At 38.6% G+C, this 17,654-nt stretch overlaps 2 protein-coding genes across 2 annotated transcripts in view; one reads left to right on the top strand and one right to left on the bottom strand.

Annotated features, from left to right (window-relative positions):
* The window catches only part of rnf141 (ring finger protein 141), a 33,945-nt gene extending 20,365 nt beyond the window's left edge, over positions 1–13,580 (top strand). Inside the window, exons 4-6 of the mRNA XM_048606828.1 lie at positions 1,317–1,489; positions 7,902–8,009; positions 11,304–13,580. Coding sequence (XP_048462785.1) covers positions 1,317–1,489; positions 7,902–8,009; positions 11,304–11,454 — 432 coding nt within the window. The 3' untranslated portion in view covers positions 11,455–13,580. The remainder of the gene's footprint in view (positions 1–1,316; positions 1,490–7,901; positions 8,010–11,303) is intronic.
* A 3,089-nt stretch (positions 13,581–16,669) lies between these two features.
* The window catches only part of ampd3a (adenosine monophosphate deaminase 3a), a 41,572-nt gene continuing 40,587 nt past the window's right edge, over positions 16,670–17,654 (bottom strand). The window contains exon 14 of the mRNA XM_048607344.1: positions 16,670–17,413. Within this exon, the coding sequence (XP_048463301.1) occupies positions 17,237–17,413 (177 nt within the window). The 3' untranslated portion in view covers positions 16,670–17,236. The remainder of the gene's footprint in view (positions 17,414–17,654) is intronic.

Genomic DNA, 17,654 nt, shown 5'->3' with positions numbered 1-17,654 from the left:
AAGTCCCTTGCAAAGCATTTTACAAGAGAAAAATAATTGAATTCCCATGACTTTATGGTTTAACTCGGTGAATACTACTTCTAGAAAGGCACACATTCAAACCCCACTCTATAGCTGAAGCACATAATCTCCTGACACTTATAGTGCAGTGCATCTTCTCTCAGATAAAATGTTAAAACAAGACTTTATCTGCCTGTTCATGGTTAAAAGAAAAAAATGGGGCAATCTTTACACATTCTGACCAATATTTTGTCCTTAACTAATGCTACCAGAAGAAACAGTAATCAGATATTTATCTCATTTATTATTTCTGTATGTGCAAATAGCAATCATGTTAGTCTGCAGAACATCAGTGACAACAGTTCTAAAGTATATAATTGGTTGTGAAGCAATTTAGTACTTAGCAAAGTTTGAATAAAATGCTAAATAAGTGCAAGAGCAAACTAAAATCCAAAAAACAATACAATCAACTTGTTTATGTTTGAAGGAAGACCACTTAAAGAAGGAAAGAAAAAAAACAGATGTTTATATATCAGCTCTCTAATGACTGGATGTCTCAAAGTGCTTTGCAGCCAGTAATTTTTTGAAGTGTTACTGTAGTTGTAGTAAGTTTGATAGCTAATATGTACACTGCTGTAGTGGGAGCTTGCTATGTGATAATGACCATGTAATCTGTTTTTATGATATTTGATTGAAAGGTGAACATTGCTTCCAGAACATTGGGAATAGTTCTCCTGTTCTACTTCGAAATAGACCTGAGAGATCATTTATGGCCACCTAAGAGGGCATATGGGGCCTCAGTTTAAAATCTCATCTGAATGACGGCACATGCAACAGTGCAGTCATGTCTTATTTATGCGAATTTTTAATTTTCAATTTTCTCACCCTTGTGTACAAATCCCTCTATGGCCCCACCCCTCCCTGTCTATGTAACTTCTTCAAGCATGACAACTCTCTCAAGGTCTCTACTTTCCTATAATTCTGCCTTCTTGCTCATCCTTCTGCTTCCTTGGCCCCAGCAGTGGCTGTGCCTTCAGCTTCTGAGGTCCTGAGCTCTGAAATTTCTTCCCGAAACCTCTCCAAATCTACTTCTGTCTCCTGGAAGATACTCCTGAAAATTTATCTCTTTCATGAACCTTTCAGTTTTTTACCCTGATGTCACGTTACATGGTTCAATGTCAGGTTTTGTTCCGGATGCTCCTTTGAAGAGGCTCGAGATTTCAATACATTGAAGATATTATATAAATACAAGTTTTTTTTTTCATGTCTGCTGATGCATTCTTCTGCATTTAATCATTTGGTATATGTTTTGGCAGATTAACAAGACTACGGGAAATATTGATGCCTCTAGAATTCTTAATCTCTACCAGTTCACTCAGCTATATCGAGAGATCACCATGCAGGCAAGTGGGGTTCTTACCCAAAGCAGCATCTGTGAAGGGACAGCTGCAAATGGATCATCCTGTCAGGCCAGTCTCTGGCTAGGAAAGTAAGTGAACCTTTGATAGTCAGGTTAATAAACTGCTGAGATGTGATATTCTTTTCATGGCTTGTTGGTCTGTTCTGCACTGCTTTCAAAAATCGCACATTAACCTTGTTCTTACTAGCTTTAAAAATTACTTCACGTTTTCTTTCCATGACAGCAAGCTGAAATCTTCTCTGTCATCAACTACTGAAAAAAAAATCCTGGGAGAAAAATAATGGCATTTATTGCACATTTCTATTTGCTTAATGAGAAGGGTGGTAGTGGGCTACAAGGCAATATCAAGTGGAGTACCTACCATCCTCCCCCAGCATTCCAGACTCGTGTGGCAGAAGTCCAAATTACCGAGAGCTGCTGGCCCATCAAAGACTCCTTATCGTTGTTAGCATCACTAGGAGCCATGGCACTTACTGGTAATACATCCACTGAAGCCCAGGATCAATGAGGGAACCCGGTGCAAAGGTGGTTGAGGATATAATAGAGAACCTGGGATAGATGTTGCAGGAGAAGGATCAGGTGGATTGGAGGCAAGGGCACATAATGGCTTTCAGCAGTTTTAAAATGCCACACATAGAGTCAATGGTAAAATACTGTCAGTGCTGAAGAACTTGAGCTCCAATGATGGGTGTTTCAACAATTTGTCCTATGATGATTTCTATCCAGCTTTAGATCATGTGATCCTATCCATATAGAAGCATGAAATATACAGCATAGAAACCAGTACAACCTGTCCCTGCTTGGGTTTATGCTTCACACAAGCCTCCTCTTAACTTGACTAATCTAAATCTATCATCATTAGCCTATATTCCATTCTTCCATATGACGTAAGAGCAAAGAGATCAGTGCTGATCTGATGATTCTCAACTCCACTTTCCTGCTTTATCTCTGTGACTATTAATTTTCTTAATGATTAAAGATCTATCTCAGCCTTTAATATACTTCATGATCCAGCCATGACAGCTCTCTGTCGTGAAGAATTCCACAGATTTATCACCCTCTGGGAGAAAAGAAATTCCTCCTTTTATCTGTCTCCTTATTCTGAGATTATGCTCTCTGGTCCTAGACTTTCTCACAAAGGGAAAGACCCTCTCTGCATCCAACCTATCAAGCATCCTAGGAACCTTGGATGTTTCAATAAGGTCTCGTATCATTCTTCTAAACTTCAATGAGTACATACCCAACCTACCTACCTCTCATTGTAGGAAAATTCCTCTATACCAGGATCAACCTAGTGAACCTTCTCTACACAGTCCACCAATATCAGTATATCTTTCCTTAGGTGAGGTGATAAAACTGTTCACAGTATACCAGGTGTGTTCTGACTAGTGCCTTATATAATTTTGACAAGAGCTCCCTATTGTTATACTGTATTCCATTTGCCTTTCCTAGTATCTGCTGAACTTGGATGCTAGCTTTATGTGATTCATGCACTCGGAACCCCACATCCTCCTATGCTGCAGCTTTCTGCAGTCTTTCCCCATTTACATGATATTCAGGTTTTCTATTCTTCCTGCCAAAGTGCATAACCTGAGGATTTCCCATACTGTATTCCATCTGCCAAGTTTTACCCAGTCTCTTCACCTGTCTATATCCTTCTCTAGCCTCCTAGTGTCATCCTCACTACTTCCCACCTAGTTTTGTGTCATCTGCAAACATGACTATAGTACATTCACTTCCGACATCCAAATCATTAATCTATATTGTAAATAATTGTGGCCTCAGCACTGATCCCTGTGGCACTTGACTAATTACAGGTTGCCATTCTGAAAATGTCTACTTTATTCTGATCGTCTGTGTTCCATTAGTTAGCCAAACCTCTATCCATGGCTATACACTACGCCTACACCATGGGCCCATATCAAGTAGCTTTATGTGCAGTATCATTAAATGCCTTTTGGAAATCGAAATATATTACATCTACTGGTTCCCCTTTAGCTACCCTGCTTGGTATATTTCTAAAGAACTGTAATACATTTGTCAAGCATGATTTTTCCATTACAAAAGCCATACAATTCTGCTTGATCATTGCTTGATGTGTTTCTAAATGTTCTTCTACTACACCCTTTATAATAGACCAGTGGTTTTCAACTTATGTGACAAGTTGAGAAGTGTGCTGTTAAATTTTCAGAAAGCAGCACCACTTTATCTGCTGATACCAGGTGCCGCTGTCATGGGGGCATGTGGAGCAGCTGTGTGGTGAATAGCCATGTCACAGTGCGTGGGACCGGTGAGTCTGTCACCTTTCGCCTTTTGCCATTTGCTAGGCTGAATCAGTCAAATCACTTTTTCTGCTGCTGTAGGTGATCAGGGCCGTACCGGGGCTGAGCCAAGAACATGATGAGTGCAGGAGTTGCAGTGCACAGAGCTGGCCTCTAGTTGGAGCTGTCCAGAGGAGAGGGGTTTGGCTCATCGCCTCACCCAGGCTTCTTCTCCAGCAACCCAGGCTTCTTCTCCATGAATGGGCCACATGATGTTGTCTGCGAGATGGGTATACTTATGTGAGGTGGCTAGATGCGGAATGAGGAGGCTGCAGGGGAGCCTCATGCAACAGAGTTTGTTTTTCTTTATTCATTTACACATGAGGATTTATTACCAATCCCTAATTGCCCAGAGGGCAGTTCAGAGTCAACCACATTGCTGTGGGTCTGGAGTCATATGTAGGCCAGACCAGGTAAGGATGACAGTTTCCTTCCCTAATGGACATTAATGAACCAGATGGGATTTTCCAACAGTCGACAATGGTTTCATGGTCATCATTAGACCCTTAATTCCAGATACTAATTGAATTCAAATTCCACCGCCTGCCATGGCAGGATTCGAACCTGGGTTCCCAGAATGTTATCTGGGTCTCTGGATTAACAGTCCAGCGATAACACCACATCGCCTCCCCTTCAGGAATGTCTCCATTTCCTACTATGGCATAGTAAATGCAAGTAAATATGACATTTTATGAGCAATCAATTTAACTGAAAAATGGGTTGTACAGTGGAATTATTTGTGTCATTGAAATGTGTCTCGATGAAAAGGTTGGAAAACAGCATAACTGACTAACATTTTCCCAATAAAGGATATTAAGCTAACTGGCCTATGGTTACATTTTTGTTTTCCTTTTTGAATAAGTGTGTTTTTCAATCCTCTTGGACTTTTCCAGAATCTAATGATTCTTGGAAGGTCACTGCCAGTATATCTACTATCTCTACAGCTACTTACTTGGGTGTGAAACCTATTAGGTTCAGGGGACTTATGAGCCTTTAACCCCGTTAGTTTCCCCAATACTTTTTCTCTCGTGATTGTTACTGTGCTTATTTCCAGACCCTACCCCTTGATTGTCTAGTATTTCTCAAATGCTATCAGTATCCTTTATAATGAAAACTGATGCAAAATATTTGCTTAACTCTTCTGCCATTCCTAACTCCCTGTTATTATTTCCCTAGACTTGTTCTGTAAGGGGCCTATGTTCCCTGTTGCCTGTCTCTCTCTTTTTATATATTTGAAGACACTCTTAGGGTCTATATTTATTTTACCTGCTAGTTTGCTCTCCTAGTTCATTCTCTCCTTTTTTTTGTTATCTTTTGTTAGCTTTTAAACCTTAATCCAATCCCCTGATTTACCATTAATCTTTACCACATTGTATGTCTTTTTATTTCAATTTGGTACTGTCCTTAACTTCCCTGGTTAACCATTTTATCCCCTTCTTAGAATCCTTATTCCTTACCGAGTTATATCTTTGTTGTGAGCTATGGACTTTTTCTTTAAACATCTGCCATTGTCCTTTAACCATCTTTTTGCTAAAGTCTTCTCCCAGTCCACTCCAGCCAATTTTCCCTTCATTCTCATGCAATTGCCTGTATTTAAGTTTAGCGCAGTTGTTTCTGATCCAAATTCCTCACTCTCAAACTCTTCCATCTAATTTTCACCAAAATGAGTCAATACTATTTGCTTCAGCCAGTCTATAGAGTAATGGATTCCACATTCTTCACAGTCTTTGGGGGAAGTTTCCTTTGAATTCCTGATTTATGGGTGATCATCTCACATTGATAGCCTCTAGTTGTGCTCTTCTTCGCTAGAGAAAACAAGTAACGATATAGCAATTGCTGAAATTCTTCTGATTAGTTGGTTTGTGGAAAGTCTGTGTTTTTGTTAAAAATGAAAAATTAAATGTTGGGCCTTCTACTTTTTTTGAATTGCTTTTGGTAGACCCTGTAAAAGTAAGCCCTTTTAATGGAACACATGCAAACGACATCGCTAAATTATTGAAACTGCAAGTTCCATACCTGCTGGGAGTACTAGAATAAAATCTAGTAACATGAGACAAATATTTACATGTCCATTTAGCTTATTGATGATGTTAAGGAGACATTGTTATTATTTGTTCAATATTGATATTTGTGTAACAACACTGTAGTCAGTACCTTGCATTGAGATAAATGTGTGTGCAGGGCTTTTCTGACCACAAGATGGTGTTAGAAGCATTACACAAGGTTACTCAGTTTATGAGAGATATTCCTTACAGAAGGAGATGTAACTAAGTCTAGCATGCCACAGTAACTTGTCTATGCTTAAATGGCCTTTGGGACTTTGTGTATTAAGCATTCAATTCTCCACAGTGCTGACTGAGACAGTGGTACTGGCTACAGAGAACAGTGCTGTAAACAAGGGTTTGCCTGTGGGGGAAAAGAGAATAAGGGAACAGCAATAGATTCTTTAATTGGGAGTAGGCTGTGATCAGTAGCAATTGCTTGAGTGATATCTCCCTCTATCTCACAATGGCTTGAAATTGTCAGCAATCAAGTTTTATTGATTTTGCAACTCCACCTTAGCAATGTTTGGTTGTAACTTGACCTTTTCTCCCTGTCATCCATTATATGCCTATAGAATTGCTCCCGCCCCAGCTTTGTTTTCATCAGTTTACCAGAATACTTAACAATATTTGTATACATTCTGATCTCCTTCGTGTGGCAATAGGCATATTCCTGCCTCTTGAGGGTATTTCCCCACCTGGATACTGTCTGGTCTGTTGCAGGTACTGTCTTAGAATGGATAGACTTCATTTACATCATTTGCCCTTTTCTGAATATTTATTCTGTAGTTCAGTTAATGTCTGGTGTGAACCTTATCTGATGAAATCTGGAATGAATATAGTTCGTTATTCGAGATTTTCAGAAGAATAGTAATTTCAATTTAATATATTGGTCCTTTAATTTATCTGTTAAATACATTTATACATTGTGCAATATTGGTCATGCAGTATGTATTTATGTTATGTGGAATACATTATCCTTCAGAATTAAAAACTTTTCTCTTCAAATAATATTCTTTCATAAACAGTAATTTGAGCAACCCCTTTTTGCACCATAGATATTCTGGGTGTTCTTTTGCTTCATGGATGTTGTTTATAAGTAATGCAGAACATAATCTACATAATAAACCTGTGAAGAAATAAAGACGCATACAAAATTGAAACCAAATGCTTATTTGCTGTAAAAGATTGCTGAGAAGTTAAGCACGTGGTAGAACATAGGGTGACTTGCTGAAAGCACCAGTGATATCTGAAGCTTAAAGAAGCTTACCAATTCAGTGGCATAATCTGCAGTTAAAAATAGTACTATCATGGGATCTGATAAACAACTGCAAGAGAAAGCTGCAAATACCCAGCCAACCCATGGAAAATCACACATTGTAACTATCACAGTTAACTGATAATAAGCTGTTCATTGATTTGGAATGTACAGCACAAAAGTGGGTCATTTGGCCCCACTGATCCATGCTAATGTTTATAGTTAACCCTCACCCACCATTATTGGTGCATTTTTCTGTTTCTGTTTGGAGGGATATGGGCTAATTGCAGGCAAGTGAGTAGTTTGGGGACATGGACTAGTTGGACCGAAGGGTCTATTTCCTCGCTGTATGACTCTATGACTTGTGGTTATCGAGCCTCCCCACGAATATATTTACGGTATTCCCCTCAACCAGTCCCTGAAGTAGAGTTACACATTTTCAATACATTCTGATTCAAAAGGTTTCTCCTGAATTCCTGATTGGATTTATTAGTGATTATCTTGTATCTATGACTCCTAAATCTGGTGTTGTGCTAAACTGAGTAGTGAGTACAGTATGTTAATTGTTACCTCAGCAAACTTCAACAAAATATTGTGAACCCACTGGGGGACAGTTTGCAAACATGCAGATCCACCAAATTCAAGCACGCAGGGGAGCAAGTAGTAAATGTAGAGTCAAATGGAGTGGAAGCATGTTTGCTTTGAGAGTGTGTGGCACCCACATGCTGTTATTTGGTCAACTCTGAGCTTAGAGAATAGGGACAACATTCGCAGATCAAAACAACAAAAGATTTAGGCTATCTATGTGAAGTTTGTGCTTGATGAAATGTAACTCAAAAGCTGTTTTCTCTCTTCTGTAGGATTAAAGAGATGACTGACGAAGAAGAATGTTGTATCTGTATGGATGGTCGAGCTGACCTCATTCTGCCCTGCACCCATAGTTTCTGTCAGAAATGCATTGATAAGTGGTAAGTCTATTGACCCTCCATTTGTAGTGAGCTGTCAAAAGTGAGAAAATGGATTAAATAATCTAGTGAAACACGGCAAAGTGAATTTGGGATTGCTCTAGCAAAGAGCTGGAACCCACAAGTCACCTTCTTGAACCACTACAGTCTTGTGGTGTGATGTTGTTAAGTAGGGAATTCCAGGATTTTGCCTTAACCCTTCTAGCATTTTGTATATTGAAAGAAAATCTCAGTCCTTTCCTGTACATTTGACAATGTCCAATTACTTGTCATTGATGTAATCTCACTTTTGAGCAATTAAATGAATTGACTTTTGGAGTTGTTAATTATTTAAAGTTTTGCCAGTAAAGTATTCTAATATTTTGATGTATAGATGAATGAATAGAAGGATTGAGCAAATGCTAATTGTGGAAATATCCTCCTTTACACCTAAATGCTAAATCTGATACAATGTACATCCGACTAAATTAGAAACATTGAAAATTTTGCACAGGAGGAGATCACTCAGCCTTTCTTGGATGCGGTGTAAATAATCATTAATATCCTCACTAAAACTGCTTGTAGTTTCCTCCGTCCCTTCTGGTGGTGCTTGTTTACATAGAAGGATAGAATTTAATCATAGGAAGTTAGAATCAGTTCTCTGTCCAGCCCCTGCAATCACAGGTCACAGCTTCCAGTGGCCCTTCATATTGCCACAAACAGCTGTTCATCTCCATGGTCAGACTGAGTGGGTGGCAGCTGCTTGTTTCAGATGTATTTCTCTTGTGAATTTACTTTGAGATTGTTACTTTCATCTCTCCGTTACTTCCAGCCTCTTGGCAGCTCTTATATCAGTTTGTGACAATAATTAGGGCACATGATTCAGCTGCAACTTGCATTTATTTAGCACCTTTAACACAGCAAAATTTCCCAGTGCCTTTCACAGATCTATAATCAGACAAGAATTGAAACTGCGCTCATGGCAGTGAGGTCAGGTGACTAAATGCTTAGCTAAAGAGGGGCATATTATGAACAGTCTTACAGCCATTACAGGTCCAGAACGAAGCCATTTACCCCTTGGGAGTCCATGCTGGTTCTCTATAGAGAAATACAGTTAGTCCCACTCCACCATACTTTCCCTGTAGACCTGTGTTTATTTCCCTCAAGTGTCCCAAATACCTTTTAAGATCATTGACTCCCTCCGCTTCCTAGGCAGTGCACTCCAGGTCATTACTACTTGCTGCATACGGTAACTTTTTCATCACATTCCCGCTATAACAAAGCCTTGAATCTGTGTTTCTGAGACCTTGTCCCTCCCTGTCTTGTATTGTATTGTATTGTATCCAAAGAAGGCATTGACAACTATGGGTTTCCATTGGATTGATCCATGATTATGCTTGGCAAAGGCAGTGTTTTGCCATTATCAGTGCAGTATGTCTGAGCAGGAAAACATTCTGCTTTTACTGCCTAGGTATCAGCTGTATTAGAAAGATTTGCAAGCAATACTCAACCTGTTTGGCCACATTATAAGTGCATTTTCTACAGCAATCAAATCCTGAAATGGGACTTGAATCCGGAGTTCCTGGCTCAGGAGTAGGGATGATACCACAGCATCACAGGAGCTCCAACCCCCTCCAGAACTTGTACTGTCAGCTCATAGGGATACTTTTTTTTGGGCTACTTTTTCTAAACCTGTTATAATCTGGTATACCTCTATCAAATCTCAGTTCAAACCTCCTTTGCTCCAAAGAGAATGACTGAACTTGTCTAACATAACATTGTATCTAAAATTCCTCATTCATGGAACTTTTCAGATAAATATTCTCTGCACCCTCTTGAGGATCTCAATAGTTTCCTAAATTATGATGAGCAGAACTAGATTTAATACTTTAGTTGTGGTCTCGCCAGAGTTGCATAAAGATTCAGCATTTCTTCTGCGCTATTATGCTTAATGCCTTTATGAAGCCTAAGATCCCAAATGTTTTGCTAACTTATTCTTAACATGTCCTACTACCACCAAAGATCTTTGCATATGTACCCCCCAGTTTCTCTGAGGTTTATTTCCCAATTGAACTCAAACCTCTCCAACTACCTACCAATTTTTCTTTGATTATTTGTTCTAAACTCTTACCTACCAGTGATGTAAGACAGCCCAGCTTGTAGTTTTTAGCAATGTCCCTACATCCTCCTTTTAAAGAATGGTGTCACATTTGCTGTTTTCCAGTCCTCTGACTATGCTCTTGTACCAAGGGAATGCTTGAAGACCCCTCCTGTATGGACATTCTCACTTCCGTTCACAACCTGGGAGGTGAACCGTCGACACAGGACAATTTATGTACCCCAAGCTTTGTTGTTTCAATATATTCTAATGATCAATTATAGCAATATTTTGTCAGTACCCTCTTCCTTAGTGAGAATTGCCATAAAGTACTCATTCTAGCTGTTTTGTATTTGAAAAAGTGTATCGTATCTAGAATCTTTATCCCTAATAGACCTCACCCTACCTTCTACTACCACTTTTTACATGCTGAAAGAATTTTCTTGTGTTTCCGTTTGTATTATCTGTCATTTTGTTTTCATTCTAACTTTACAAGTCTTATTTTCCTCTTCACTCCCCCACCACTCCTGTGTAAACTGTGTTTTAAACAAGTTCTTGATTGAAAAATTCACCTGAAATACATCATATACCTTTTTGGTATCATCATAATCTCTTTGTCTTAGTTTTAGTTCCCCTATATATCACATCTGTTTGAATGTACTGAGTCTCTTCCTTAAAGATAACGCATTGTTCTGTTAGTTTTTCCTATTAGTTTCTGATTGCACTTTATCTGGGCTAGATCCCCTCTTAACCCATTGAAGCTAAGCCTCATCCAATGTAGAAGTTCTATTTTAGATTGTCCCTTACTCTCCTCCATTACAAATGCAAACAAGAAATAAGTGACACCAAAGGAAATTCCATATCTCCAGGCCCAAGCAGGACTGGCATTGGAGGAGCAAATGAAACTAGTATGCATGAGAGACCTGAATTAGAAAACTCTCTGCACTTCTTTGAATGGTTATAGGATTATAGGAGCTCGGAGAGGTGGAGAAGAATGAGGCCACAGATGGTCTTGATCACAAGGTGTTTTCGAATTATGTTGTTGATGGACTAGGTTTTAGTATAGGTCAGTGAGCATAGGTATGATGGATGAACAGGATTTGGTGGATGTTGAGAATTGCAGGAGGAAAACAGATTAGAGTTTAACATGCTGACTAAGTAAATGAAAATCTTACCCTTAAATGCCCAATCTGAAAGTTTGTTTCATTTCTTTGTGGCAGGAGCGACCACAACAGGAATTGTCCTATTTGTCGGTTACAAGTGAAGGAAGCTGGCGATTCTTGGGTTGTGTCTGATGCACCTACTGAAGAAGACATAGCAAATTATATTCTCAAAGTGGCAGACGAGGCTGGACAGCCCCATAAACCCTAAGAATTACCAAGGGTGTTATACCTTCAGACTGCAGCAGACAGTTTAAATCTGGCCTTTTACAAAATAAACACTTTTTAAAACATATTTTAAGATCAATGAGGCCACTGTACATTGGATTACTTTGATTTTGTCCTTGCTGATCGATCATGAATTGAAGCAGACTGAAGCCCAATTGAAATTCTTATTTGTGTTCTTACCCGTGCACAAATTGATGCCCTGTCAAGTTTGCATTATGTTCTTGCCTACAATATACTCCATAGCTATTACAGCATTATGCTCTAAGTGCAAACACTGAGTGACTGCTTGTGAGACTTCGTGTGAATTGAAAAACAGTGTTTGCCTTTTAAAGCAGAACTTATAACCCAGTATCTGTGCCTGAGCTGCATTGTTCGCCACATTGGAATTTTGGTTATCTAACCCAGAGAGGTTTAGGGATATTATTTCTTAATTGTACTTTATTGATTTGTTGGTGAGACTTAAAACACTTGCTTTATGCACATAATAGCTTGAAAAAAATGTGATCATCGTAGAAGGTAAGCTGGTGATTAAATTGTGCCTTTTGGTAGGATGCTGCTAGATTTTCATTGTAGATTGTCAAATAAATTTGTATTTTGCAAATAGTAATCAATGAAGAGTGAGAACACAGCTTTAATGAGATTGACAGAGGATAAACTATAACTTGTAAAATATAGCCTATTTAAGTTTGGAATTTGAGGACACTTCAAGGTCACGTTCTGTAAAACTTGAAACCAGCTTGTATTTGCAATGAGAAAAGCTACTAAAAATAATTATTCAACATGTATTAAATTTCACTTTGCTACAAAAGAATGTCTCTCCCCTTTAAGCTTATGCATGTGGGCAACTATTAAATGAAAACAAAAACACAAATGTTCAAACAGTTTTAAATAATCTGCTAGATCAGCCCAAATGATTGAACACATCTGTATTTGCATTCATTTTTGCTGTCTCCCCATCCCTCCATAATCAGTTAATCCATTTAAAAGATTCCTTCTTTATGTTAGGAGTTCCTCTTTATTCCCCCATTGCAAAAAAACTTCCTTTCATTTTTAAGAGAAAGGGAATATTTCAATTCTCATAACTAGGCTGAGAGCAGAATATCAAACCCATATTTATTGAGATCTCCATGAATATGACTCATTTTCTGTATTGAGCAAAATGAAATAGTAAACACTGTTGGAGTGAGTTCCTGTGTTACTAAGCTGGTGTAAATGTGAAATATCAAGATGTTTTGCTGTGCCTATATGATTTATTATTATCATCACTGTTTTTAGCTCCTTATTTATGTAATGTTGATGGCATTTTGATTCCAGTAAATCAGTGCAACTCCTCACTTCATGATTCCACTATAAAAAGTACAGTTTAAAATTATACTGCCAATGGATTGTAGCAATTAAACACAAAGAGTGATACGCTTCAATTTTTGCATGCCTGAAAGGGGTTTTTCATTCATTTGGAGTTTTGTCAATCAGTGTGTCTCCTTATTTGTGCAGTCTTCTCATTCTCAATGATTCATTTAGAAATATCTTCAATTGGAAATAGAACTGGAACTTAAATTCATGAAAATTTTTATGACCTTAACAAGACTCCATGTTAAGCAGATGGAATTTGAAGGTGGTGATAGTAGCCTGTATTAATAATACTGTAATTTTACACAGGTGAGGTTTATGACTATTAAGTATTAAGCAATTGCTTTTGATTATCTCAGCTGTTTGTCAATGAGTAGAAGTGCAATAATTTCCCTTGTTTTGCAGGAAGAAATCATAACAGTTCCGTGTAGGAAAGCACTGAAAAGGTCTTGATTTCATTGGTGATTTTTTTTCCAATTAGCATTAATTGTTCAATTTAATGTAATAAAGCATTCGTTTATTAACATAATTATTACCTGTTTCTGAAGTAATGTTCAGTTTATCGTTCTACTGATCTTAGCAAACGATGACACTGTGTTGGTACAAATGAGTAAACCCAAGACTTGCACCTTATGAATAATTCCTGAACCAGGACTGTTGTGTTTATGTCTGTTTAGCTGTGATTGTTGATGGTGGGCAAGGGAAAAAGACTTGCCACTGTAGGGTTATAATTAATAAAAAACCTATTCTCACCATTAATGACAGTTACCATTTATGATCTTGCCTATTATCCTTAGCTACATAAGGAGATCAGAATGAATGTTGAATTTTCTAACTTGTATGTATTTATAACAATCAAACACTAGTATTGGGATTTAAAAGGGATTTGAAGGCATTGTGGTTGTTTGGGGTGCTAGAGACAGGGCATTCTGGTATTTTTTAAACAAAGGAATTGCTGGACAATAAAGGGACCAAAATTTATCTTGTACCAGCTTGGTAGATGCATTATCCAACGATAATGGAATTATTAACTAATGACAACAATCAATCTTTATCAGTTCGTCGATGATAGAACCAGATGGGAAGTAAGGAAAATCCTCAGTCGTTCAAGAACTTTTTTATCAACAAGTCCAAAATCATCTGCTTCTATTAAGCATGCTACACTCAATATCCATCACTTACAAATCTCTGTTTTGACCACATCTGCACATCTGACCACAACGTGTTCCCTGGAATTTTAGGGGGTTTATGGAGATTCGGTCAAAGTTTTCAAGTTATTAATAGGCACGTTTATGGTGAATGGAAAAAAAAAACTATTTTCTGCTGCTTCATTCTTCATTCTTCAGGAGTGGTCAATTATCAGCCCTTCTGTCCAAGTGTACTGTTGTACACAGTTTGCCTACAGATTGGAGAACGATCCTGTGTCATCTCCAACTACCTTAGCCCTACAGTCGTATATTCCAATGTATGCCAGGAATTTGAAATTTCAGCCACCTTTCTGAGGTGGGCACTTGCAAAGTCTTTGGTGCCAATTTGTGGCTTATTTCCCACAGTGTTGTTGATAGTTTGGCGCATGCATCTTCTGCAAGTTTATTGAAATATGAGAAAGTGTCTCTCAAAAGAAGTCTTCTTTGTTATAGCTACAAATGTTTGAAATGGAAAGAAGACCGAGAGGCACCCAGCCATCAGTTTCTTCTGTGTCTGCTGAAATCATGTATTTCTTGATTCTGCTGGAAGAACAGGTACAACAGTGCAATGTTAATGTTAAGTTTGCAGCTTTGGAGAATGCCTAAACATCTTACTCAGAGTCAGTGCTTTTTTAAAAAAACACATTCAAGGATGTGGAATTCTCTGGCTAGACAAGCATTTATTGCCCATCCCTAATTGTCATGGAGAAGATAGTAGTAAGCTGTCATCTTGAACCACTAAAATCCATTTAGTATAGATCCACTTACAATGTTTTAGAGACACAGCTCCAGGAATTTGACAGTGAAGGAATGGTCGTATATTTCCAGGACGGTGCCTAGCTTAGAGAAGAATTGCACTTGGTGATGTTTCCACATATCTACTGTAGTGTTCGTATCTAAGGAAACTTGGGTGAATTTCTGCAGTGCATTTATGGATAGTACACTGCTGCTACTGATCGTCAGTAGTGGAGGGCCTGGATGTGCTGCCAATCATAAAGCACTGTGTCACATACGGTTTTGAGTTGCTTGAGTATAGCTGAAGCTGCAGGCAAACGGAGAGTGTTCCATCATACTCTTGACTTATGCTTTCTAGATGATGGCTTTGGGAACACAGGAGTTGTTACTTGTTGCAGGATTCTTGTCTTCTGATCTGCTCTTAAAATTACAGCATTGATGTAGTTAGTCCAGTTCAAAGCTCTGTCTGTTATTTACTGTTTATGGTGCTTGACATGTAAGTAGTAATAAGACATAGGAGCAGAAATGTGTTGTAGCTTCACCAAGTTGACACCTCATTTTTGTACACAAATTCTGCACCCTTGCTGCCCTCAATGCTCATTCCAAGTCATGTTTACCATGATGGGGTACTGATTTATCAGCTGAGGGGAAGTAGAGTATGGTAACCATCAGCACGTTCCCTTGCCCTGTTTTACTTAATTCCATGAGACTTCATAGGATCTGGAGTCCATGCTGAAGGCTTCCAGCGCAACTCCCCGTTGGCTGTATAACACTGCATGAATAACTTTCCTGGTGGTGTACGAGATAATTCCATGCCCATGACTTGTCTGGCTGTTGCTTGACTAGTCTATGGAGATAGGTCTCTCAATTTTGGCACTACCCTCCCAATATTAGTAAGGAAGACTTGCAGGGATGGCATGGCTGAGTTTGCCATTGTTCGATGCCAATTGGTCTGACCAGTTTCATATCTTTTATGACTTTTTAGTGGTTTAATATAACAGTGACTTGCTATGTGGGACATTTCGGTGGACAGTTAACACATTCACATTGGTGTTGATCTGGTGTCACATGTAGACCAGACAAGGATTGCAGATTTTCTTCCCCAAATGGCATTGGTAAACCAGGTGGGAGTTTAATGACCATCAACAATGGTTTCATGATCATCCTTAGACTTTTGATTCCATAGTGTGGTGGGTTTTGAAACTGGGTATACAGAGCATTGCCTGGTCTGTGGATTACTCGTACAGCAACAATACTGCTACATCATTGCCTCCCCTTGTCATTAGCGGAGAACAAAGAATCATACCTGCCTCAGAGGTCAGAAGATTGTGGGTTCACTGCCATTCCAGGACTTGAGCACAAAATCCAGGGTGACGCTCTACTGCAGTCCTGACAATGTGCTGGACTCTTAGAGATGTTTTCTTTCAGATGAAATATCAAATAGAAATACTTGCTGTCCTCTCAGGAGGATGCAAAATGTTTCACCGGCGTTACTTGCAAGGAAAGCTGGGGAGCCAGCTTTATTTTTCAACTAATATCACTAAAAGGCTAGATAAGGGAGTCAAAGTTATGGGGGACAGATAAGAAAATGGAGTTCAGACCACCCATGACCTTACTGAATGACAAAGCAGGCTTGAAGGCTGAATGACCAACACTTGAGTTCTGTGTTTACACAAATTGCTGTTTGAGGGACCATGCTGTGTATAAATTGTTTGTCTTTAATCAGAGATGACCTGGTGGTTTGGTGCTCATGACGTTTAATTGTAAGTGTATTGCCTGCTGAGCTGCATCTAATAACTTAATAGTTTGAAGAGTCCTCATGGTCTAGCCAATTTTGTACATGTGGATAAACTAATTAATTAAACACTTCCATAAATGCATCAACAATCAAACAAAGGCCATTTTGCCCAACAGAATCTTGGTAAGAACTTCCACCTCTTCTGTTTAATGGTTTTATTCAATAAAATTTGAATCAGTGTATTACATTTACATTCAAGTAGGTACAATGTCCATAGAATAGACATGTTTTTTAAAAATGTAACAGTTTAGAAATTAACACCAATGGTGCTAATGCAAAGTAACTTATAAACAGAGGAACATGCCCTGGCTGGATTAGTATTTTAAACCTATTTGACTATACAAATAGAAGCTTTCCAGGCTAAATTTAAACAGTGTACTGTACACTTTACATACTAAGGCTATTATACATATTCTATATATATATTCAGTGGTGTCTGCACTAGGATTATCTATTTCTTTTAAAAAATCTTTTGTTAAAATATAATCAAGCATGAGGCAAACAGCATTAAATAGTATGATGTAATGCATAACATTATCTCATATTGGCTGGTAAGGATTTAATCACAATGGCTGTTGTGCTTTTCTGGTTATGAACCAGCCTGGTATCTAAGTGCATTTAGAAGCAGTGTAACAGGCTCATGAGGTGCATAATTGATCACCTTTCATGTTCCTACAAATGCATGAGCCAGACTGCTAATTTATTGACCGGCTCATCTCTGTTGACTTCACGGCATCCACCAGGAAAGACAGCTCATTGCACAGTGTCTCGTACCGAAAAGCCATCCGGATCTGAGCCACATTAGTCTTCCGGATATCGTTCCCCTCGGGCCCTTCCTTCAAGTAGTTCACCCCCAAGTAGTGTTGCTTCTCCTTTGGAAGAGAAGACAAGTACGTTAGTTTAGCTCAATCCTTTTCAAATCATAGAAATTTACAGCACAGAAGGCAGCTATTCAGTCCATTGTTTGTGCTATCCAAAAAAAAATCTATCCAGCCTAATCTCATTCCAGATAATGAACAAAAACAAAGTTGCTGGAAAAGCTCAGCAGGAGGGGCAGCATCTGTGAAGGAGAAAACAGAGTTAACGTTTCGGGTCCAGTGACCCTTCCTCCGG

The sequence above is a fragment of the Rhincodon typus genome, chromosome 17, assembly GCF_021869965.1.
Source record: "Rhincodon typus isolate 14 chromosome 17, sRhiTyp1.1, whole genome shotgun sequence".
Taxonomy (NCBI): domain Eukaryota; kingdom Metazoa; phylum Chordata; class Chondrichthyes; order Orectolobiformes; family Rhincodontidae; genus Rhincodon; species Rhincodon typus.
Note: the sequence above shows the minus strand (reverse complement) of the source record. Positions and strands in the feature narration are given on the sequence as shown.